Source organism: Watersipora subatra, chromosome 3, assembly GCF_963576615.1.
Source record: "Watersipora subatra chromosome 3, tzWatSuba1.1, whole genome shotgun sequence".
Taxonomy (NCBI): domain Eukaryota; kingdom Metazoa; phylum Bryozoa; class Gymnolaemata; order Cheilostomatida; family Watersiporidae; genus Watersipora; species Watersipora subatra.
This window is the reverse complement of record NC_088710.1, coordinates 45804918-45830272: the sequence shown is the minus strand read 5'-3', so window position 1 is coordinate 45830272 and position 25355 is coordinate 45804918. Positions and strand designations below refer to the sequence as shown.

The 25355-nt window shown below is 34.2% G+C and overlaps 1 protein-coding gene across 1 annotated transcript; it reads right to left on the bottom strand.

Annotated features, from left to right (window-relative positions):
* Positions 1-45: 45 nt before the first annotated feature.
* Positions 46-15644, bottom strand: LOC137391934 (cilia- and flagella-associated protein 69-like). Its single transcript, XM_068078499.1, has 17 exons — positions 15528-15644; positions 15361-15423; positions 14059-14311; positions 12331-12503; positions 11260-11338; positions 10734-10911; positions 10110-10285; positions 8839-8960; positions 7526-7745; positions 7022-7186; positions 5937-6177; positions 5267-5348; positions 4988-5180; positions 3754-3968; positions 2982-3146; positions 1378-1562; positions 46-440 (listed from the first exon to the last, which is right to left on the bottom strand). Exons 1-17 carry the CDS (start codon positions 15642-15644, stop codon positions 272-274), a joined length of 2796 nt encoding a protein of 931 aa, XP_067934600.1. The 3' UTR covers positions 46-271.
* Between the last annotated feature and the right edge of the window lie 9711 nt (positions 15645-25355).

Below are 25355 nucleotides of genomic sequence, written 5' to 3'. Positions count from 1 at the left end.
TTTACGTCTAGTTTTTCCTTCCTTCAACAAGATTGATGTGATAAAGACATAGCAGTGCTCCAAGTTGAAGATGTTGCAGTTTGTAGGAAGCATGAAGGAACATTTAATAGTTTTTAAATAATGCAGAACTCCGAGTTGTCACAAACTACTGTATATATCAATGAAAAAAGGTAACCGAAGATATGAAATAGAAATTTACTCCATAAAGGAAGGTAAAGATACATGCTTATCTTGCCATGGTAACACAAGCTATTAGTCCATTGTTGTGTTATCATTCATAAATTGCTACCTCTTCATTGAATTTTATGGTTCCTGTTTTGGAATCATAGTTTTTTAGTTTCCCTCCTGTTAGATATAGCGGTGTACTTTCAATAAGGTGCTGTCTCCCACTATAGACTGTGGTCGCCAAGGAACCCTCCGTTGGCTTGTGCACTACCGCCCTGTAATAATATACATGTAGATAATCTCGCAACTAGTGCTTGATACCAGCACCTATAAGCAAATACCTGCTACAAGAATTAAAAGCTAGCATACTTCGACATTTTGCCCCCTAGTTGTTATGCAGTTGTAGCTGTTATATACTCAAATGAGGTGTCACTGGTACCACCCCTTAGTAATGTAAATATTTTTTGCTTGGATTTGTTAGTCAAAGACTCCTCAATTCATTTATCAATGGCCAGCTTACATAATAGGCTGACCTAAATTATTGCTCGCCAAGCCAACCGCTTAGGTGGTCCAACTGTTAAATGTCATTGTACATTTGTATGTGGCACCAGCTCACAATCTATACTTCTCAAACTGGCAACTATCACAAATTATGTGGTTATTCGTACCTTTGGGAAGTAATGTTTGCAGTTCTGTAACTCTAGTATAAGTGCTAATCTTCACGCTATGGCGTTATGTTCGTAACATTTTCATAGGTCAAGGTCATTACGATAACTAGTTCTTTTTAATCAGTTTTCATTTGTAATCAGAACTTGATTTGTATTGCTGTTGTAGGTATGACACTTGGTAACAGACTTTCAGGTATATTCATAGCAACTGCATAAATGTTAGTCAGACTCCTCTTAACTGATTGTATTTTGCATTTGAACCATTTCATTTGTTGAGGGTGGATAAACTATGAAACATTAAAAAAGGAAGTTGATAAAAAATGGTAACTGAATATGCCTTAAAATGTTTAGCATGTTTGACGTTTACATTCAATGAAAGCAAGCTCACAAAGATGCTATCACAGCTCACACTGGTTAAACAGAGTGAAAAAGTTACACCAAGCCAAATTTGTATGGGAACCAAGATTTAGTAAGGGTCTTTTAGTTGTTAACCGGTTTACCAGTTATTTTATGAAGTGTGTAATGAGAGACAAGATTAACTCACGTTGGTTTCAGCTTTGCATTGATTCTCGAGGCATCTACACTCTGCTCCTGTTTAGCTTTAGCCGCTTTGAGGACAGCGAAATTGGATGTTCGTGCCACGTAATCCGTCCAATCATTAATAGCTTTTTCTTGCTGCTTGTAGTTGTCTCTTGTTTCTGCATAGAATTCTTTCTCATCCGTCAAATTCTACCAAGCACAAAGAGTAACCAGTTTTTGTACATGAGTAGCTTCATCATGGTGCAAGAGCTTATTACAGTTTGGGATTCATCAACCCTTTCGCTGGATACACATACAAATAGACAATATTACATTTTTTGTTTTTGTCTTATTCTGTACCAAAACTTGTTCAACAAAATTTTACTACTTTATTGCCGAAGCAGAAATCTGGACAAGATACAAGTTTTGAGTTATTTTCGTAAATAATTTACTGATTTAATAGTTGTGCAAAGTTGAAATTTTATTTCTTGCTTCTCCGGTTTTTGTTTCATCGATAACCTAACTGGCCTGTTCTATGTCAAAATTCATTAATCACTTAATTTCTTGATGATTTTATAACCAATTCATCAATAAAGCTGGTAATTATTGAAAAAATAGAGGCATTGCGGAAGAGAAACTTTTATCTTTATGGCATTTGTGGGTTAAGGAGTCCAAATGCACTACACTTATAATCCGCTATGGATCACCTAATTAATCACCTAATGGATCCCCTTATCACCTAATTTACCAGCCTTCAACTAACCTTATCACCTAACCTACCAGACGCTCACCTAACCTTATCACCTAACCTACCAGACGCTCACCTAACCTTATCACCTAACCTACCACACACTCACATAACCTTATCACCTAACCTACCAGACGCTCACCTAACCTTATCATCTAACCTACCACACACTCACCTAACCTTATCACCTAACCTACCAGACGCTCACCTAACCTTATCATCTAACCTACCACACACTCACCTAACCTTATCACCTAACCTACCAGACGCTCACCTAACCTTATCACCTAACCTACCACACACTCACCTAACCTTATCACCTAACCTACCAAACACTCACCTAACCTTATCACCTAACCTACCACACACTCACCTAACCTTATTACCTAACCTACCAGACGCTCACCTAACCTTATCACCTAATCTACCACACACTCACATAACCTTATCACCTAACCTACCAGACGCTCACCTAACCTTATTACCTAACATACCAGACAAACACCTAACCTTATCACCTAACCTACCAGACACTCACCTAACCTTATCACCTAACCTACCAGACACTCACCTAACCTTATCACCTAACCTACCAGACACTCGCCAAACCTTATCACCTAACCTACCAGACGCTCACCTAACCTTATCACCTAACCTACCACACACTCACATAACCTTATCACCTAACCTACCAAACACTCACCTAACTTTATCACCTAACCTACCAGACGCTCACCTAACCTTATCACCTAACCTACCACACACTCACATAACCTTATCACCTAAACTACCAGACACTCACCTAACCTTATTACCTAACATACCAGACAAACACCTAACCTTATCACCTAACCACCTACATATATAACACCGAGACTTGCCTGATCAGTCTGAGCCTTGAGAAGGTCTTTCTGTATGAGCACAACGCTTCTAGAATCTTCCGTGATAGCTCTACCGATGGTTTCTAGGGCTTCAAGATCTGGAGAAACTGGCCGCACATTCTCTATCTCTAGCTCTCCCATAATCTCCCGCCAGACTTCTCCCATCTGCATATAGAGGCAACATACGTTTGATAATGGAACAGATGGGGCAGCTTGTTTAGCGACCATTAAAAAAGTTTTATGTGAAAAACAAAAGTGCTTCCTTGCCTCTAGCACGATAAAAAGACACAAAAATGCTAATTTTTACACCAAAAAATTAGGATTAATGAATTGATTTTTATACAAAAAAATTAGGACTATTCATTTTAGCTTCATGTAAATTCATGCTTGTGAAATTTTAACGTTTTATAAAAAACAAATAATGAATTTCACTTGCTATTTACCATGTCTTTCTGACTTTGCTAACAGTATTTGTATAAACTTATTGCTGACTGGATTTGCTGCCTACTATATCATGATATCATGGAAAGTTGTTACACTTTTATATGCATGTATACATTTGTTCGCATTTGTATACAGATGAACAATTATATAAGAACAATTATGTTAAAGATCATAATTAAATAAAAAATATAATTGAAAGAGGAATCAGCCTTTGCACGCTTATCAAAAAAAAATTCGTACATAGATATAATTATATAACTATATAAACTGTTCTTCATGTTGTATTAAAATCATATGAAATGAGTAGACGTAGTGTAAATATTTTCACCTTGAGGTTGAGGTACTGCTCTATGATAGTGAGGGTAACATAGTCCTCAGTGGACATGCCAGAGAGCTCCGTGTATCCTATCTTACAGAATAGGGCGTGTATCTTCCCTCTCATGTTCTCTACTACATCTACAATTGCCTGACTCGGACTGCTTGCTGACAATGACTCTAAAGGTTGGTTCTCTTGTATCTCTCCCATCAGAGGCTTATCTGGGTCTGGCCAATCAGAGATAGTAATAAATAACTTATAATAAATTTGAATAATAACAATAATAATAATAAGGTTAAATCAGAGGTTAAAATAAATAAAATCGCAAATAAACTGGATATTCGTAACAAGGAGTTAAATACAGTTACAGATTCAAAATCCGCATAGAAGTATCAGTCGGTATTTTGCTATAACTTGCGATTGTTTTTGATGTTTAAGTTGATGTGACTGCCAGGATGTTTCGAGATTAAAATCGACAAAACTCGATCGTGGTTAAAATGCTCGGGTCAAACGAAAGTGTGATTACGACATGACGTCTATAGTTGCAAACAGACCGGCAGAATAGAGAAGCATAAAAACTTGACCGTGATAGCCGATATCAACTATAGCAATGATATCAACTATAGCAATGATATCAACTATAGCAACGATAGCAATGATAGAAACGATAGCAATGATATCAACTATAGCCATGATAGCAACTATAGCAATGATAGCAACGATAGCAATGATAGCAACGATAGCAATGATATCAACTATAGCAATAAAAGCAATTAGTGACATAATTTTGTTACTGTATTAACCGCGGCCAAGTTTTGTTGATTTTAATCTTGAAACCTCTTGGCAGTCCCATCACCTCAAAGATCAAAAACAATAGTAAATGGCAGGAAAATACTGGTACTTAAATAAAATCTACTAAAATTTTGTGTAAATTCATATTTAAAGGTTGACTTGCAACAGAATTCACATTACAGTTATTTGGTACCAAAAGATTCATCATGAGTTCAAATCCACCAAAATCAAGATTCAATATCAAGACTTTATATCTATAGCTAGAGGGACACACATATCCACACACATACTGTGATATATATATAGTTATATACATGTATATACACATATATATATCCGCATGTCATTGCCATACATATGAGCTTGTGCTCTAGCCCTGAACCTATAATCAGTTTCACTACATCAGTGATCACACCAAACTAAAACTAGTGGTAGCACTATTCTGTCTCAATACCCGCAAGTGAGCCATCCTCTGTTCTTTTTACTCCGAGATCATTTTCTTCTTTTCTCCAAATATCACAAAACAGGTGAGCACCAGACTGATCATTCTTGCCTCTCCAGACTCGGATGTGAGACACCGTTTTTGAGTTCTCACACAAGTCCAGCAGACAACCAAGAATGAGGTTGTGCATGCTTTTGGGGCTATTCTAAAATAACAAATAAGACAATTGCAAACTTTGTCCTTGTAAACTCAAGAGACAAATACAAACAGCGTAAAACTTTAAACACTAACCTCCAAAAGGTCCATCAGCAAGAAGACCCCTTCTTTAGCCAAAAAAGCGTCTTCCGTGAGATAACAGCCAACCACACAGCACCTGTAATATATTTTCACAATAGTTTAGCCTTGTTTGCTTTCGAAAAAGAGTAGGAACTGAAACAGCGTCAGTAGATATATCATGCGACATAATAAGATGGATGATGACTAAGCTATATTCAAAACTCTTCCATTTATTATGCGTACTCTCGTATACAGCTTAGAGCAATAGTGTATGTTGCATTAGCATACAGTAATAAAGCTTTGAACCCTCCAGGTTGGATCTTTGGTAATCAAAAACATTATCAGCAATTTTGCTCACAAACTCACTGTGCGCCATATCTGTATATATAAATCAATAATAACGATAAGGAAAATAACTATAAAAATAATAATAAATCTATAAATATACAAATCTCAAAGTATGTCATTGTCATTCAGTGTCTGTCTAGCTATAGTGACTAAAGTCTAGTGATGATAAATCCCGTATCTCAATAGATTTGATCTCATAACCTCTTATTTACAAGGCAACAAGCTAACCCCCTACACTACAATTATTTCATTAGGCGAAATGAGTCATTATCAAGGTCCACACTAAAGGGACAATGACGCTGAGAAATGGAGTTGCAATACTGTAAAAACATGCTACCAGACAGCATCGACTGTTGCCAGCATTAGCCGATGATGGCCGAGTCCGCTTGTGAACTTAATTGGATCCATCTTAAGGTAGTGTGTGACAATATCGATGCCGTGTCCATCAGAACCAAACAGCTCTTTCCTGTGTATGTCTCCTTCACACAAGGTCGATAGGATGATCAGCATGTCCGATTGCATCTCTATATCGATCGCGTCATCTACATCTTTTGAGTGGGCAGCACTCACTAAGATTCCTATGAATAAGAATTCATATTTAGCAATATTCAAACAAAAATATCTTGATTTTATATAAGTTTTTTATAGAAACTTCATGTGGAACATACCTAAACAATATCTAAATCTATGGATAAATAACTTGTGAAAATGTTGTCATTAAAACTTGTGACCAATAAGCAAAGCTGTGGTCTCCTTATGAGTAATAAGCAACGTTTAGTTATTTTGCGGGTCGCTTCTTTATGTACTGTTATCAAAATTATAGAGTATAAAATAGTTCATAAGGTATATCACAAGGCAGCAGACGTATCAAAAAGTTGTATGCATGCATGCAGTCAAATGTAGCTGAGTGTATCTCGACCATTGTATAATACTGTTAGAAATCTGAATCCAATGTCTCTTGAAAAAAGGTATCTTATCAAAAAAATCTTTACTATAATAATCTATAGGCCCTATATACAAATCTCAGTGCTTGTCGTTCGCCTGTTCAATTATAGCCATAATGTTTTAGGAACGAAAAATCCACTTTGCAGAAGCTTAGACTTCAGAACCTCCTGGTTTTCAGACCAGTAAACTAGTCCACTACACTACACTGTCCAACTGACTGTAAAGAGGAATGGTTGTGATAATATTCATTACATCTCATGACTTTCAGCAAGGCAAGCAACCATTCTAATACCTACGCTAAGCTACTATTCTCCGGATTTGCTGAATATTTGTACATATAGTTATTACACCTGAGAATCTCTCACAGCACCCTGGACTGCCATTAACTGAAACTAATAAATCAACTATAGGCGAGTCTAAAAAAATGACAAAAGAACACTTCACAACTTTTGGAGCAGTATACACATGTTCACACACCCATAAGCTGATTGATAGCGCCCTGATCAATGAGATCTTGCAGTACTAGTTCATCTCTAGTTGACACAACACTTCTGATCATGCGTAAGCAGTGTCTCATTTGGGCTCTTTTGTTTCCACGACCTCCTGCACCATGGAAGCTGTTGCCGTGGCCAGCATAATCGTCTACAGTTGAAACCAAACTAAACAATATAGAACCCTAACTACAAATAGCAGCAATATCTCCTGGCATATTCAGACCGTTTGGTTTTCTTTGTTCTCAAACAGCCTAGAAACTGTTTGAAAACAAACAAATGTTAAACTTGTGACTTTCATTACTTCAAACAAAGTGATCAGCATCAGCAGATGACTTCTTTTTTCCAAACCTGCCCTAGTTACTAGTCAGTTTTAAGAGCCTGCAATTTTCTCACTCTGATTAGGAAGATCTAAACACAAGTATGATCGATTCAATTCTTGCAAAATAAAATAAAATAAAACCAAATTGAATAAATAAAAAAGACCCACCTGAGGAGACGCACCACTCTAGAAGGAGAAGGAGTCTGGTGTTTCCTTGGCAGCTCATATAGTCTTGGAGCAGGATAGGTGACAGTGTACAGAGAGCAGACATGGCATGTAGCTGAAGTTCCTCAAACTGAGCAGGTGACCATTCTTGGGGGCCTGTTGTGTTTTCATTAGACTTTACGTATGAGAAAAGTGCGAGTAGAAGCTTGTTGTCTGAGAGGATCTAAATACAAAAATAAAGTTGATTACTAAAATTGTTTTTATTTGACCAGTTTTTTCTTCACATTATGCACTTTATAAGACTACAGTTTAATATTACAAGTTGCTTTAGCAGAATCATTTGTACTGTGCGTTTGTTTCTGTCATAAAATTACCTGTATTTGATCTTTATTGTTTTAAGTGACTTGAAACAACAAGTTCTAAAATCTTTTTTTTAGCGGTACAGCAAAAAAGACATTTTATTGGTAGACAGAATTGCTGTCGTCACCTCATTATATTCTACATGTCAGTGTGACCTACATAAGGTGCTCCGTAAACTTCTCACAAAAGACCTACTGTCTTCAGCCTATAGGAGAAATTATATTAAAAAAGAAATTAAACAAACATTTGTTTCCTGACAAAATATTTAGGATATCTGAAGTCACTGATGATCTAATTTTACCTGAAACAGCGATACATGTACAGTATATACAGTCAAATTGTTACGCACACATTTAGTTCATTCCAGCACTTGCTTCATATGCTGAAACCTTTGTATGTTGAGACCTTCATATGTTGAAACCTTTGTATGTTGAATCAAATACATGTATTGCTATGGGAAACACTGTAACTTATTACTTGATTTTACAGACCAAAAACCATGATAGCTCCTTAACAAATACTACAGAAAACTACATATGGAAATAAACAAGCATTGCAGAAAGATGTAAAAAAGATACCAAAATAAATTATTAAAGAAGCATAGTCTATAAACTGTTTAATTTTATGTTACTACGGAAACCAGGAAACAGAAGAGTGGACTTGGTTATCAAAAGATGCTGATAAAAATATGCAACATAACTTAATCTAACTAAAGTAATGTAAGTTTTAAACTGATTGCGATAAGATATTCTTTTATTATAGTATTATTTTTACAGTCGCAAATATTTATTTTATTGCTCAGCTTCAGCTTCTTTGCTCATTTACAAAATGTGGAAGCTTGAAAAACTTCAAATGTCATACGTTGGAAATACGAAAGTTGTATGTTTGGAAAATCCGTTTGTTAAAGCAGCTTTGTTAAAAAGCCTACAGTACGTATTGAGCAAAACTAAACTTACGTGGAGAACTTCGGGCTGTGTGCTGATAATTACCATCAAGTTTATTAAGAGTTTTTTAAACTCAAAGTCTTCAGAGTTTGTCTTTATCTTCAGATGTCTCACGATTGCACTGTGACTCTTAACTAAAACAGTCCAATAGGTTGAATCAATCATTGCGGTATAGCAAAATATAATATACCATAACACTGTGCCATTTAGTGTCGTATAATACAAAAGTGTATAACATAAAATATGGTAATATAGTATAATATATTACAGAAAAATATTACATCATGTGGTATAATAATAATCTATATATATATATAAATCTCAGTGTTTGTCTGTCTGTTATCTGTCGTTCATGTGTCTAGTTATAGTAGACAAAAAGTTCTAGGAACAAAAGTTCTAGTTTGCACTGGATTTGAGTTTTGAACCTCCCAGTCTGCAGACAGGGGCGCTAACCCATCAAGCCAACTGCCTACATTGCTATACAAAGAAATAATTGTGGTCATAGTCATTACATCACTTAAAATACTCAAGCTTAAAGTACCGAGGAAAATACTATTTGTTATTTCTAGCATGCTTGAAAATCATGGTTGCATGAGAGATCATTACACATAACGTAATGATTATTAATCCGGCTCCAGATATGCCTCTTATTATACTGAAGATTTAGACTAGCTCAGGTTACTAGCTTAAGTTACTCAAATTCATTGGGTAATTATTTTATTACCTATGCAACGCCGGGAATTCAGCTAGTACTATATAAAATGATATATGAAGGTGACCCAACAAGTGCACAGCACGTATTATTCATTGTGGTATAGCAAAATATAATATGAAAGAAAATTGTTCAATTCAGTGTAATATAATCTAGCAAAGAATAGGGTAATATAATATACTACAATAAGTTATCATATCATGTGGTAGAATATCATAATAGAACGTATTATGGTGATGCAAAGAGATCATTGCATTTTTAAACTTCTTAGTGCAAGTCTAAGTTAGATATATTTAATTAAATAATTAAATACAAACAAAATTATATTGTTCTAAAGCCTAAAATTATACTTTTATATCAGTTTATAATAAAAATCTAGATGGTTTTTTAAATATCAGGACTACGGAAGATATACTACGTGCAAACCACTTAGAGTTCTATTGGTGTGGTAATCAATTTATAGTGGCTATTTTCCTTCTGTTGTACCCAGCTCACCACATTCTGATCAAACTTTTTACTGGAGTGTGTATCAATTAGCTAAAAGTAAAAGGAAAATTGTGTTGACTTATACCTTCTTGAAACGTTGCCAAGACTGTGAGGTGTTTGACAAAGCCTGTTTCCAAGAATGGTGAGTCTGGAGAGGTGACTGCCACCAGTGTAGACAAAACAAGTAGGTCATTACGGAGCTGTCTGTCATAGTGGCTATAGCCTGTGGTCAGGGTTTGCATAAAGGCATCTCTCAGTTGACTAAGGAAATATATGTAGTACAGTGTTTGAACAAGTAGTTGTTGAGGCTTTATAAAACTGACAGCACAATTTAAATAAAGCAGTAGTTAAGGGAAGGCAAGCAAAACTCAAAAAGTTATAAACCATTTTAGATTTTGTTGATATCTCAATATATATTAAATATTATATATCAAATAATATATAATAAATTAATTATTATATATGATTCAATATAATTATAGAAATATTTATAAATATGATATAAACATAAGTAATTTATAATATATTTAATATAATATATTGTATTTTCTATTAAATATTAAATTTTTATTTGTATGATTGAAACATCGCAATTATAAAGGTAAGATTTGACTAGCGGTCTCATAAAGTCGTAAATTTTGATAAAAAACTTTCTCAAACAGAATTTAAAAAAAAAGTAACTTATGTCACTAAGGCATCTGTTGACTACCTGATGCAAGCAATATCAGTTAGCTGTTTGGAGAGCTCATTTCGAGCGCCATTTGTAAGAAGATTCCACAATATTTCAGTAGATCGGAAGAGGAGAAGGCCAGAGTCATCTGGATCCAGCATCCTTTGACATATTCTTGTGGCAGCATTGGCTGCAAGCATCTGTGCACAAGTCAATTCTAAAAATAAGATACCAGCAAGTATTAGGGTGTTTTATGTGCCAGGAATAACTTTGCTAAATCTTTGATAAAATGCCAAAACAGTGATAAAAAAGAAAGAGATTGGGAATAATTTTTCTAGCGAAGAAAATAACAGCTAAACAAAACGTCCCACAAAGACAAAACCATGAGATTCAATAACTATACGAAGTAACTAAAATGGCAGATAGCACCAAAGTTGCTATCTATTACATGTGTAACGGACAGCACCAAAGTTGCTATATGTTACATATGTAACCAACTGTCTCAACTGACACTGTTATTATGTACTCCTGTATATTTGCACATGAGAGCTAGCAGCTAGCTTACCTGAGTATTTGGAGAGCTTTTGGAGGACACGAAGTACTTCCAGCTTCACCTCCAGGTTGTCGTCTATCAGAGCCAGTGACTAAAAGATATTTACGCGAGTCATTTTATAAGTTTTAACATAACAAAGAATATTCTATTTTTAATGTTTTAACAACAATAAAATGTAACTAAATTTTAACTAAATTTGCATGTTGTGTAAGTTATATTGAGTATATATATAAATAAACAAACATTTATATAAAATTATATATATAATTAAATATATATATAAATATATATATACATGTATATTGTTTTGGTATATATATACATAAGGCATATACATGTATATACCTTTATTGGGCAGCCTACAATAACTGTTTTAAAAGTTTTACGTTAAAATCTTGTGCCCTGAAATCCTATAATGATCTGTATTGCTGTTAGTAGCAAATAAAAAATGCCAAACAATACTTTATCATAGCATCAGTTATGAGTTTAACTTATATCATCACACTGTTTTGATGATTGCTAGTCTTGTTGCTGACGCAAAGCTGTTCTTGCTGACTGTACAGAAAATATGAGAGATATTTGACTTCAACTCTAAATATCTGAGTTAAAACTTTTTATATATACTTCAAATAGTACCAAGTTTTATCCCTGCCATATGTAGTTTAAACATTCACAAATGAGATGGCCTTTGTGTAGGCTAAAATTAAAACTAACCTAAATTTTTCATACTTGGAACGCTAATGGTATATAATTTGAAACTTTGAGTGGAGATGTATGAACCACCCCACTATTCTGTTTAGGTAAATGGTTAAAAGGAATGACAATAAACACGCAAGGAATGGTGTGTAAGGCTTTAGAATGAAAAATCAGAGCAACAAAAAAGCATCTTGGGGTTTCGTAACATGCAAACTTGAAACACGTGTACTTGGTAACCTTAGTGCATGTTGCAAGGAGCACAGGCTATTCATCCCCAAACTGATTATCACTAAATAGTATGTCAGTTGGTTTGTATTGCTTAACCAATGATATCCAGTTTGTCAAATTTTGATTCGATAAAAAACCGTTTAGCTAAAACTGATTTACCTTCACTAAGGTCTCAGAGACATCACTGTTCTCTACGATTCTCCTGCTGAACTGATAGGAGCACGGGCAGAGTCGTTGTACCTCATTTCCTGGTGAACTGTTAGTGTATACAGAGAGAATAGTTGCACAGATCTGCAACTGCATCGCCTCGTTGCTGCATCGCATCAAGTAGCCTAAAATTATACAGTTTTACAAGCTCATCTAAAACATCAGATCATCAAACAGTAAGAAGAGCAGTGTGCAAAATATTGTATCCTTTAAAGAATGAAGGTTGAGGATTTCTTTTGGTGTTTCTACAACATAATATAGCCTCAAATCTAACATATAAAAATACTTCAGCCTAGGTTTTAGTTGCTTTGAGTAAGCTCTGTAAACTATTGACCTTGTTAGCGGTGTAAGTTTTGGTGATGGCACATAGAGGAACATCTAAACACCAACATGAACAAAAATGGAATCAAAGATTCTTTCTACGAAGAATTGCAACACTAGCTAATCAACTGAGTCACTCTCAAAGCTCACACAACGCAAATATTGACTTGATGCACTTAAATCTATATATATAAATATCAAAGTTTGTGTGTCTGTGGTTCGGTGTGTCCAGCTATAGCTATTAAAATCTTGGAATGAAGAATCTGCAGCACAGAAGATTTGATCTCAGAGCCTCCTGTTCCCCAGGCAATATGCTAAGCCATTGATGTTGAGATGGATGGACTCATTGGGCTATATGAGTTGATATTTGGATAAAAATATGCATAGTGCTATGCATTACGCAACACCATTAAAGCTTGCCCTCCCGGCTCTTAATAGTAAGTTTAGCAATAAGAATACATGTACTAGCTTACTCAAATTAGCCATTGGCAATGTGCCAGACAAATGGCAAATGGCAGGCTACTAAATTACCTGCTGATGCTTTTACTACCTGTACAACGCCGGACACTCCGCTAGTTATTTATAATATTAAAACGAGCAGACAAACCACTTACTGGTATATTGTAGTTACTGTGCGGTTGAACGGTGTCATATTTACAGTAAGAGATGGGTTTTCAAGTATTAATTGTTTTAAAGAATTCCAAAAATGATAAAAGCCTAATTGAGCTTATTTTTCAAGACAATTTAGAGTGACTGGTGTAGTACCACAACAGATCAGTTACTGCTCAATCGTGTCTGAGCTCAGGTGGACGTGTGCATGGGTGATTTTAAACTTCTTAATGTTATCATTCAAATACATGTATTACAGGTGATAGCAATGGCAACAGTACAAGATTATATGGTAAGTTTCACTTCTACAAACCATAAAGCTTAAAAAAGTATTTTACAACCGTTGTTATGAGCACAAACATACAGTTTGATAACATCGTTTAACACTCTTGATAGTTGAGGTATTTTAGAATGATGAAGATGTTATACGAGAGTTTCAGAGCTCGAGGAGTCTCTCTTAAAAGTAGCTCTATTATTCAGCCCTACTTTTTGCAATCCTGAGTAGTTTTTACCGAATAACCTGTCTTAATTTATGATAAACACCTGGATGACAGTTAAGACTCACTGATGAGGCGTGGAATAGTGGAAGTACTAGAACGGTAGCTTAATTAGAAACTGAACTACAGAGCTAAAATAAAAGTTGTTATAAATTAATCAGAAGATTTTTTCGTATAAAAATTCCTTTATGCATATTATTAAAAAAGCCAAAGTTTTTAACAGCGAAATAGCCAAAAACATAGAAGTACTTACCGAGTTGAGATATCGACTCCACAGCTATCTGTTCGTAGGTACTTTCATCTGAAGTTTTCTCTTTGAGAAATGGCTTGCCAACAATTTTTAAAATGCTTAAAACTGGCTCTAAGTAGCAATCATTCATCTCGAGTCTGTCCACACAAATGTTAACGATCTTGAACAGTTCAACTAGGTCTTTCAACAAAAACGCATTTTTGTAGTGTTTGATTATTTTATTTAGAGCATGTACGTGCCTGTCGTACATAGCGGCCTACAATATACAGGTAAACAAATAGTAAAACAGGATAATGTAACATGGAACAAAAATAATGAAAATTTCACAATATTTGTTATTTGAGCACTAGCAGAGACTGTCTCTCCATGCTTCAAAGCCACATGTAAGTTACAGTATTGTATTGTTTGTTAAAAAAAATCAAGACTTGATTAGTTGTGATTGTAATGGGTCAGTATAGTTGATGAGTTTCATAACTGGTTTGAGCTCCTTGTTCCTAATAATTTTGTAACTTATATAAAATGGTTTTAGGTTGGATTACACATACAATCCAATTTGTTTCAACCAGCAAATAATTTGTACATTGTATATGGTCAGAATTGTTTTATAGTGCCTCTGCCAGTAATGTTTGACTTTTAGTGTTACATTAGAAGATTTAGTCTAACAGGTTGAGAGAAAAACAAATAGAATAAGATTATAACCAGAATTTGAGTTCCAATGTATTTTTCAGGTTTAGGAAAGAACAGTTCGAACATAGTTAGAACTGCGTATAGAACATCAATGAGCAAATACATGTATTCAGGCGTTAACGATTGGACCAATTGTCATTCTGTCAAAAACTGTTAAAGTTGATAAATCCATCTGTTAATAACTGCAACTTGAGTGTTTTTCTACTACATTGAGAATATTTATCTATTAAAAAATTTACAAACAAAATCTGAGAATAATGAGTTTTAAGTTGTAATCTACATTACATCTTAACACATTAACATTATAACATCTTAACATATTAACATTATAACATCTTAACATAACACATTGAAATATATACAAAGAATCAACAAAGTTTTAGTGAAGTTTAAGATGAGAACTTGATTAAATCAACTGAAGAGGTATCATTGTTTCATTTCATGTTTAGCTATAGTTTTTTGTTGTATTTGAAATGTTTAGTTGTTTAACAACCTACTCATGAATGTTATATTTTAATTCATTATTTAGTCATATGCAAAAAGAACATTATTACTTTGCTGTGTAACGCATGAAAAAATTAATTATGTCATGTAAATGATAAATTTCTATCTACTTACTGAATGAGGGTCAGCAAGAAGTTTCTCTACTTTGGCCAGGATAATCGGTTCAAACTTTCCTCCCTGTAATTAGTTATATGAACATAAGCTTATTAGACACAACAACATCCATGTATGTATGTAGTAAGTGATGACATGAGAGCAATTGTTATTTTATGTTAGCTAACCTTTAGTGAACCAATCATCTCGTCAGTAGCAACTGTGTCAATAACAGGATAAGGCTGTTTTTCTGTTGTAAACTGAACATTGTTTCCAGTATGACGAGGTATAGTTTGGGTAGCCATTGCCATGTCTGTGATCTAAAACAATGCATTAATCTGTTATCCTTTACTAAAAAACTATTATTTACTATTCTGCAAAATTTGACCTAAATCAATTGCTATTCTAAGGTTGTTGCAAATTTTTGAAACGAAATTTAAAATTACTCATTGGTGAGTATTTGTTGAGGCTTATGCCAAAGTATGAATATTTAAGTTGAAGCAGTGTTTAGCAGCTACTTTAGAGTTATTGAAAACAGCACATTAAAGTCTCAGAACACATCATCCTAAATGCTAAAACATAGCATACTATATCATATATGATATATGCTACAAATGCATACATAGCATATATGTACATATAACACAACATATATGTAACATATATAATATATGTGTTCTCAAAGCATATGTTCTAAGAGCATATTATGAAAGAACTTCAGAACTCACCATACTAGAGTCTCAGCACACATTACATTAGAGTCTCAAAATAAAGTCTGACATTGATAATCAAATGCTGTAATTTACAAAGAAACTCTAAACAAGAAACTTAAAGCATATGATATGATCATATGTCATGTTTTTGATGGAGTCCTAGTGAAAGTAAGACTACACCGATAAGCTTGCTAGAACACAAACTATCTGCTTAATTTATAATCTTTAAACAAAGAATTATAAGATTAGCATCTAATTTTAAAAACACTGCTCAAAATTATGCTCATTACAATTATGTTATTGCTTAGAAGTTGAACAACACTAAGCTAACTCGAGTGAGTTTCAGTAAAACACTATCTATGACATCTTAAACTTATTCTCACTCTTTTTTCGCATGACTTTTAAAATTTAGTTACGTTTGCAATAGACTGTTTAAAACACTGTTTAGTGTCTATTTTATGTTAATGTTGCAAAAGTAGTTTATCAAATAAAACTGTGAAAAATTCATTTTATTTAAAAGTTTTAAAAGCTTTTCCGCAAGCTCAACTGTTGGCATCAGATACCTATTTTGAAAAACGCCAGTCAAGCACTGCAAAAGCTTTAAAAATAACAAATGTTAATAAAACAAACAAAAAACGGATAAATCACAATATACGTGCTAAGCCAAAGACAGTGTTCTTTATGAAGGTACTGTATTTGAGGCATGGTTAAACTGATCGTTGCAAGTTGCTTTCACTGTGGTTTAACAATATAACTAATAAAAAAGCCAACTTATTTAATGACTCAAATTGATATGCCTACCAAATCATATGTTATTAGGTATTTTGTAGAATACCATGTGTAACAGTAAACGTTATTCTTACTGAAGTTTTGAAATAGCGTCAAGGCAGATTAGTTGATCAAATTAGTTAGTAATATCCATTAATATCGCCAAATAAAGCTGGAGGAGGTTATCGCCATGTTGTAATCTGGTTGCCGCGCAACTGACGGCCGAAAGTGCGATAATATGTTACCGGAAGATGAACGCTTTCAAACGATAGTTTAAACGGTTATGCGTTTAAATTTACTATTGCACCCGTTCCATTTTTGTCCCAAGTTAACTTCCGCTCTGGCGCTAACCAAAATTATTATGTAATCTTCCTAATACACATCGCCTAAGCTTTAAACATCTGAAGTTTAATTACCATCAATTAAGATATCATTTGTGAAACTCTATCAAAGATTGTCACATGCGTGTTTCAACCAACTCGGCATAGCTTCAGATTTCGTGATTCCATTGTTTATCTATCTGGATAAAACGCATGGATACAACACCTGGCTACTCAAGTACCGCTACAAACTATCTTCGATCTGTTATATACAGTCTATTTGAATACGATTGAAAATGGTTGATCGAAGGACCTGAACTTTATAGGCAGCATATTTTCGCTTTAATTTTAAAATTGGAAATGTGGAACCAAGTCTGTCTGATTACTTTCAGTTGCAATCATTCTGAACATAATAAATAAAAAAGATAAATCAAATATGTTTAGGCTCCTACCACAAGAAAATACAAATTTTATTACACGAGTTGTACTTTTTTATTAATCATATTGACTATTATATTTATTATCTCTAGATTGTTGACTTGATGTGAAATTCGCTTAAAAACTGCATTAAATTCAGTCACTAACATTGCTAAATAACTTAGGGATTGCAAAACATTGTAGTTTTTCTTTAGAACAAGAGATAGCGTAGCAAGCAGCACTGAAAGTTGCCTCACTAAATATTGCTGTGCATAAAGATTGAGTAGCTATTTAAAATGGAAAAGAAAATTTGATTATGGAATTAGATTTTATGTATTAAATGTCTGCTATTATTGTTTCATGTTTTTTTTTCATGCCTATTGTGTAGAATTTATTAAAATGGTGTATCTCGATCACATCGATTGGATCCTTTAAACTGATTTTAAGAATATATATATATTTTGAAATTTTTTTAATCCTTTTAGGATTTTGAATTTTTGTTAGCTGTTTTATCCCTCACTTTATAAATAAGTTTCAGAAATTTCACATTGGCAACATAGTTGCTTGTGAGAATTATATCAGTAAAACCTGTAAACATATGATGCACTACCAATTCGCAAAACACAGGAATGTGAAGGTGGTTAAAGAAGCTAAACATATTTAACTATTGGATTGGATTCTCTGGTCAGTTAGTACTGCTTTAATTAGCAAAATTCTGTAGCCTTCCGCCATATACTTCTATCGATATGTGGAGTCTATCAATATGTGGAATCTATCAATATGTGGAGTCTATCAATATGTGGAATCTATCAATATGTAGAGTCTATCAATATGTGTATTTTTGAAATGTTTTACTTGCAATAGCTTCAGTAGCTTGCAGTACCAGCATTATTTTCACCTGTTAGCACTAGTTACACCTACAATATCTCTAAGTTTTATATTTTTCATTTTTTATACTTATTTTAATTGTAATTTGCTTCCTGGTTGTGGCAGTACCCAGATTATGACATATGGTTCAAAGATAAAAAGTTGTCAATTTTGTGCAACAGCGTGTTTTAGATTTACAAATTATAATAAATCATCACACATGTTGTTTGGCCATCTCTACTTTTACCAACCATTTTGGTCACGATCTCTGTCAAGTCACATATTACAATAGCTTAATATCGATTGCAAGCTAGGGAACTTGATGCCACGCGCATTTGTTGTGTTTAGAAAAGTTGCACTTATCTAGGCCAATCAAGTATGCTCTTTTAAAATCTGATCTTGGATCAGCCAATAGAAGTTTAAAACATTACAAATTTGTCTCGCAAAGCCATTGCTATGACAACTGGAAATAATACAAAATGACTACAAATGACTAATACAAGACTTCTTTTTCACTGGCTCGATTGATAATAAAGACATGAATGATACTTTGAAGAATACTTTGGCATGTTAACAGTTGCAAAATCATCTGGTGAAGAAGAAAGTTTAAATCTAGATGGTTTTCCATGTTCAACTGGGTCAATTGATGCCGAAGATGACTATGAAGGAATTCCCTTGCAAAGCTAGAAGGGCAGGAAATCATTAAAGTTGAGATTGCAGTAGGAAATTTCTTCATTCATGAAAGAAAGCTTCAAATTAATAACCAAGAAATTGGCCTTCCAAACCACTCTCTTCATTGTAACTTTTTTTACAAACTAGGTCAAGGAGGATCGGATCTAAGTGTATTACTCAATTAGAAATAGATGAAATAAGTCGTTTCAGCTATGCTTGCTCTGAACTAGCCAGCACCGAGTTGGATACTACTATCGAATGTGGGTTTCATGCTAGGAAGGGCAGTAAAAACAGTCCTCCAGAGAAAAGACCTAAAAGTCTCGCCAATATTTCTGATGCAGCTAGTATGGTCTAATAACCATCTAAATGACAAGAAAAAGTGAAGGTGAAACAGTATCATTAGCAAAAAATTTAGTTTATCAATTCTGACTGGTTATTATGTATGAATCATTACAAATTGAAACTTTCTCTCTGAACTATTTAGATTTAGCAATAAGTTTCATTGTACTACCTATGGAGTGATAAGTATTTTTATGTTACATGTCACCACATTCTTGTGCAATAAATCAAATTTTGGGCATTCAAAAAATTTGAATATCTACCTTTAGGTGGTACATTTCCATTTCTTAAATGTCCATGTTTTTACATGAACATTTGAAAATTAGAACTTTTAAATTTGAATATTCAGACTCGGCATAAAATTCTGCCCATGAACCTACATGTATATATTTATAGGATTAGGGCTAAATTTAATGGTGGCTGCTATGGTGATTCTAACTGTAAACAAATAATTACGTCACTTAAAACTTTCAGCACAATTTTCTAAGTTTCATGTTATAACCGATTCGAAAAAAATGAAAAAACTATACGTTAACGTTTTGGCTATAAAATCAGATCTAACCAATATAGAAACAAAAATGTTTTGCAGTGAAATTGTAGAATTTCTTCTATTAGCTGAGCAACTATCTAAAATTTTATAACTTCCAACTTACCGTCACTTTCTGAGGTTAGGACCCATTTACTCTTACAATGGGCAATGTTGGCGCACATGCTGTGGCTCTAGGTTGTTTAAATCAATGTCTTAGTATGGATTTAGGCTGGAATCGCTGTCTACCACCTAGCTGGCTATAATCACTCTGAAATGCAACAAAGGGCAGTGATTGTATATATATTGGAGATGGTCACTGGCTTATCGCTATATTATATTATCGCTATGTCTCTGATTCCAAAATGTTGTGTTTGCTGCGTAAAGATACAAGTAAAATACTGGCCGATATTATGAGACTCGGCGCTAGGATTTACTCTGTTTATATTAATTTATGACATCAATCTACAGGCTTTACACTGACACCACGTTTATGTAGACCAAAATAGTAACAATGAAAACCACTAACCTTGGACCAATTTTAATGATGCAATATGCAATCAAATATGGATTTTATAATTTAGGTATATAAGTTTGATAGTTTTTAGACAGTTTGGGTGATACAAATAATCAGGCATTCCATCATCAACAAGTGGCGACAAGTCATTGCTTTTAAGTTTTTCTTGTTGTGACATGCATTATATGTTCCATAACTCACTAGATGAAATTTCTGAATAGTTTAAGAATCAGGGACCTACAACACATAGCACAATGAGTTGAAACTCATGATGCCGTTCATCAGGTTTTAAAACCGTAACATAAGGTGCTCCTGTTATGTTCTATGACATTTGTATAATAAATTATGAAGCTCTATGATATTGTGTTATAAGACTCTAGTATGATATTTTATAAGGCTGTGGTTTAATATTTTATGCGGTTTTAATACAATATGTCCTACGGCTTTAGTATGCTATGTGCTGAGTCTCTAGTATGACACGCGTATGCTTTAAAATTTTAGTATGACTCAGATATGTTATAAACCTCTAGTATGACACATGCATGTTTTAAACCTCTGGTATGACACATGTATGTTATAAACCTCTAGTATGACACATGTATGTTTTAAACCTCTGGTATGACACATGTATGTTTTAAACCTCTAGTATGACACATGTATGTTATAAACCTCTAGTATGACCAGGCTTGGGGCCACTAGCAGTGCAATGAGCACTGCACTAGTGCAGTGCGCAGTGCAATTTAAAAATAGAAATGTCTAGTGCAATGCTAGTGCAAATTTGACATGAGACCCTGGGTGCACTAGTGCAAGTGCAGTGCTTAGTGTGACATGGTATGTACTAGTGCAGTGCCTAGTGCGGATTAGAGAATTCCCATAAATGCACTAGTGCAAGTGCAGTGCACAGTGCAACATAAAATGCTCTAGTGCAATGCCTAGTGCGGATTGGAAACTTTCTCATAAATGCACTAGTGCAAGTACAGTGCCTAGTGCGACATAGTATGCACTAGTCTAAACTAGATCTAAACTGACTGACGCCAACTTTGAAAGGCTAATGTTCCTTCGGTCTAATAAACATCTTCTCTGAACAATATTGCTTATCAATTTTGCCATCTATACGACTTACTGTTTAAATGATACTGGTTTATCCAAGGGTAGATTTTCTTGTTGTACATAGTACATTTATGTAATAAGAAGTGAATTCTTCTATTCCATGCTTGCTTAGTATATTTAGTTATTGTAATTGTAATGCATTGCACTATTTGATATCTGTTGTCATCTGCACTATTTAATATTGAGCATTATTGTAGGTCTATGGTTTGTTTGAAATTTTAGGTGCGGCTAGTTTATTTGACAAATACATGTCTGACATCCTTTGTACGGCTATAATTGTACTATTGCAGTGGATAGCAGCTGTAGATATCTGTTGATTAGCAAGCAATTCTTGCAGCTGCTATAGCCAAAAAGCTCATTGGTCTAGTGCCTAGTGAAGTTTAATAGTGAAGTGCCTAGTGCATTTATGATTTTACACTACACTAGTGCTAGTGCAATGTCTAGTACACAAGAATTTTTGCTATTGCAGTGCCTAGTGCATTTTTGACTTCACTTTTCGATGCACTAGTGCTAGTGCAGTGCCTAGTGCACAAGAATTTCTGCTGGTGCAGTGCCTAGTGCATTTTATATTATTACTATGCCATGCACTAGTGCTAGTGCAGTGCCTAGTGCACCTTACTGTCGTCTAGCCAGCAAATAGTGCAGTGCACTCAATACTCACTAGTGGCCCCATGCCTGAGTATGACACATGTATGTTATAAACCTCTGGTATGACACATGTATGTTATAAACCTCTAGTATGACACATGTATGTTATAAACCTCTAGTATGACACGTGTATATTATAAACCTCTAGTATGACACGTGTATATTATAAACCTCTAGTATGACACATGTATGTTATAAACCTCTAGTATGACACGTGTATATTATAAACCTCTAGTATGACACGTGTATATTATAAACCTCTAGTATGACACATGTATATTATAAACCTCTAGTATGACACGTGTATATTATAAACCTCTAGTATGAAACATGTATGTTATAAACCTCTAGTGTGACACATGTATGTTATAAACCTCTAGTATGAAACATGTATATTATAAACCTCTAGTGTGACACATGTATGTTATAAACCTCTAGTATGAAACATGTATATTATAAACCTCTAGTATGACACATGTATATTATAAACCTCTAGTATGACACGTGTATATTATAAACCTCTAGTATGACACATGTATGTTATAAACCTCTAGTATGACACGTGTATATTATAAACCTCTAGTATGACACGTGTTTATTATAAACCTCTAGTATGACACGTGTATATTATAAACCTCTAGTATGACACGTGTATATTATAAACCTCTAGTATGACACGTGTTTATTATAAACCTCTAGTATGACACGTGTATATTATAAACCTCTAGTATGACACGTGTATATTCTGAGCTGCTATTGCACAGTTTGGATGCTTTTCATGATTACATTTAAATATTTCTGCTAGTGCAAACTGCTTCAAGGCAGTTTTGCGACCAACCCAAATTAACGGGCAAGAGGAAGCTGTGACTTACTTCACACAGCCTTATTACAAATACACCTTCAGAACTAAACTATTGTGTGACTTTGAAAGAATTGCAACTTGTGGTAAAAGTCGTCCGTCTTTTCAATGTTGTCATACCTGTTAGACCGTATTGCTATAGTATAGATTTATAGTGTAAGAGTGTATTTGAGTCAACAGTCACTGTCTAAGTTTCTAGACAGTATGAAATACTAGTCATAGTATGAACATGGAAATTCCACTGGTCTGAATAGATCATCTTTCCACAATTATTTCTCTAACTTCATACTACCATCATCGATAATCAGTCAAATCAGTCTAGTCAGTCTAGTGTATACCAACAAGTGCAAACTCTCGAACTGATAGCTAAAGTGGTAATGCTTTTGAAGAAGTGAAAATAAAATACTTGAGTCTCACGTTAGGAACATATCGGATCCTCGTGCGCAGTGCTGCTCTCTCTCACGGTGCTGCCTAATCAGATATACTATAGTCTATAAGGTACATTTTTCAATGAACAGCTTTCATCCTTCACAATTTTCACATCTCATGGTATTGTTTTGATTTAAAAATACATTCCACATTATTTTGGGTGGCAGTTTGAGGTCAGCTTTGTTTGTTCAATCAGATATAAAATAGTGGAGAGTATTTTAGTTAGTAGCGAGTTACTATGGCTTACATAACGATGAAAGCAAATTGTTTATGAAATGTGTAAAGATGCTAATTAATTCTGTGTAGCTAGTAAGTTTTTCCTAGTTTTGCATAATGGTAAATTACCAAATAATTGTACTTCATTTTAAATCAATGTTCTATCCATCAAATTTTTCAGCTACAGCGAGAGTTTAAAATCTTCATGAAATTTCATAAAGCCTTGTCACCAAACTACTCCCCGTGTTAAGCTATTTTGGAGTTGTGTAACTGCAGCAAAAAGAGACAACTCTTAATAATTGTGTTACAGAGATTTAATAGATGCAAGCTGCAAATCTTTTCTCAACAGCATTGTAGTTGAAGTATCACTGTGTAGGCTTTTGATAGTACCATAATTAACTTAGCTGAGTTGATACTTTATAACTGTCTGGTCAGGTTAATACCAATAGCACCAAACTGGGCTCGAACAAGATTAGAATACGATTATAGGTTGTAGGTTCTTATAAAAATCCAACATGTTTGATGGTTTTGCATTAAAAAGGTTGTCAAGCAATTTTGTAGAAAATAGTGTGACTGGCAATCAGGAACATCTAAGAAATGCAAAAAAATTTTTTTATTTGTGTTATAAGCACCTGCATAGAATCAATATTTTTTGCATTTATATATTTGTATCTTATACTTGACCTATTTATATCTTATGCATGACCTATTTATATCTTAAACCTGACCTATTTATATCTTATGCATGACCTATTTATATCTTATGCATGACCTATTTATATCTTATACTTGACCTATTTATATCTTATACTTGACCTATTTATATCTTATGCATGACCTATTTATATCTTATACCTGACCTATTTATATCTTATGCATGACCTATTTATATCTCATACATGACCTATTTATATCTGATACTGACCTACTTGTATCATATGCTTGTAGCAAGGGATATGCATGAAGCTAATACTGTATATTGTGTGTAAGAGATGCATTCTTGTATTTGCTGTATGTAGTCGGTGATACAAGCATTTGCTAGCATAAATTGCAACCTCCTTAATGCCCTAATAATTGAAGATAATGGAGATGAGCAGTGATTAGCCGCAAGCAGCCAGAGTTCAAAGTTAACATTGTCTAAATCATCTCTCTAGCTAATTTGTTATTGATTATCTCTTTATTATTCCATTTGATCCATTCACCTATTATCCGTAATCTTCTCGTATGGCATTGTTCGCAAAAATCCATAAGTCATCCATTTATGCTATATTTTGGAAGATGTTACAATCACCAATACTCGAGATGAGAAACACAGCTCCGAGTAATGCAGCGTTTGGGCACGCCTCCTTTCGACAGCGCTTTGTTATGCTGGTATCATGAAACGGCCAGCTATTCTTTCATTGTTTCGTAATATAAACAGTGTGAGTACATAATTGTGTTGAATTGAAAGATGAAAGCTGTTGAGAAGAGATGAGATGCTTTATTGAGCTTAACCGCTGCCGCTACGGCGTGTCATCGAGATGTCTTTTTGTGTTGCCGATATAGTCTCCTCCGACCGTCATGCTATGTCGTGCTCGTGGATTCTACTTCTTTTTTATTTGACACTTCCAGCCGC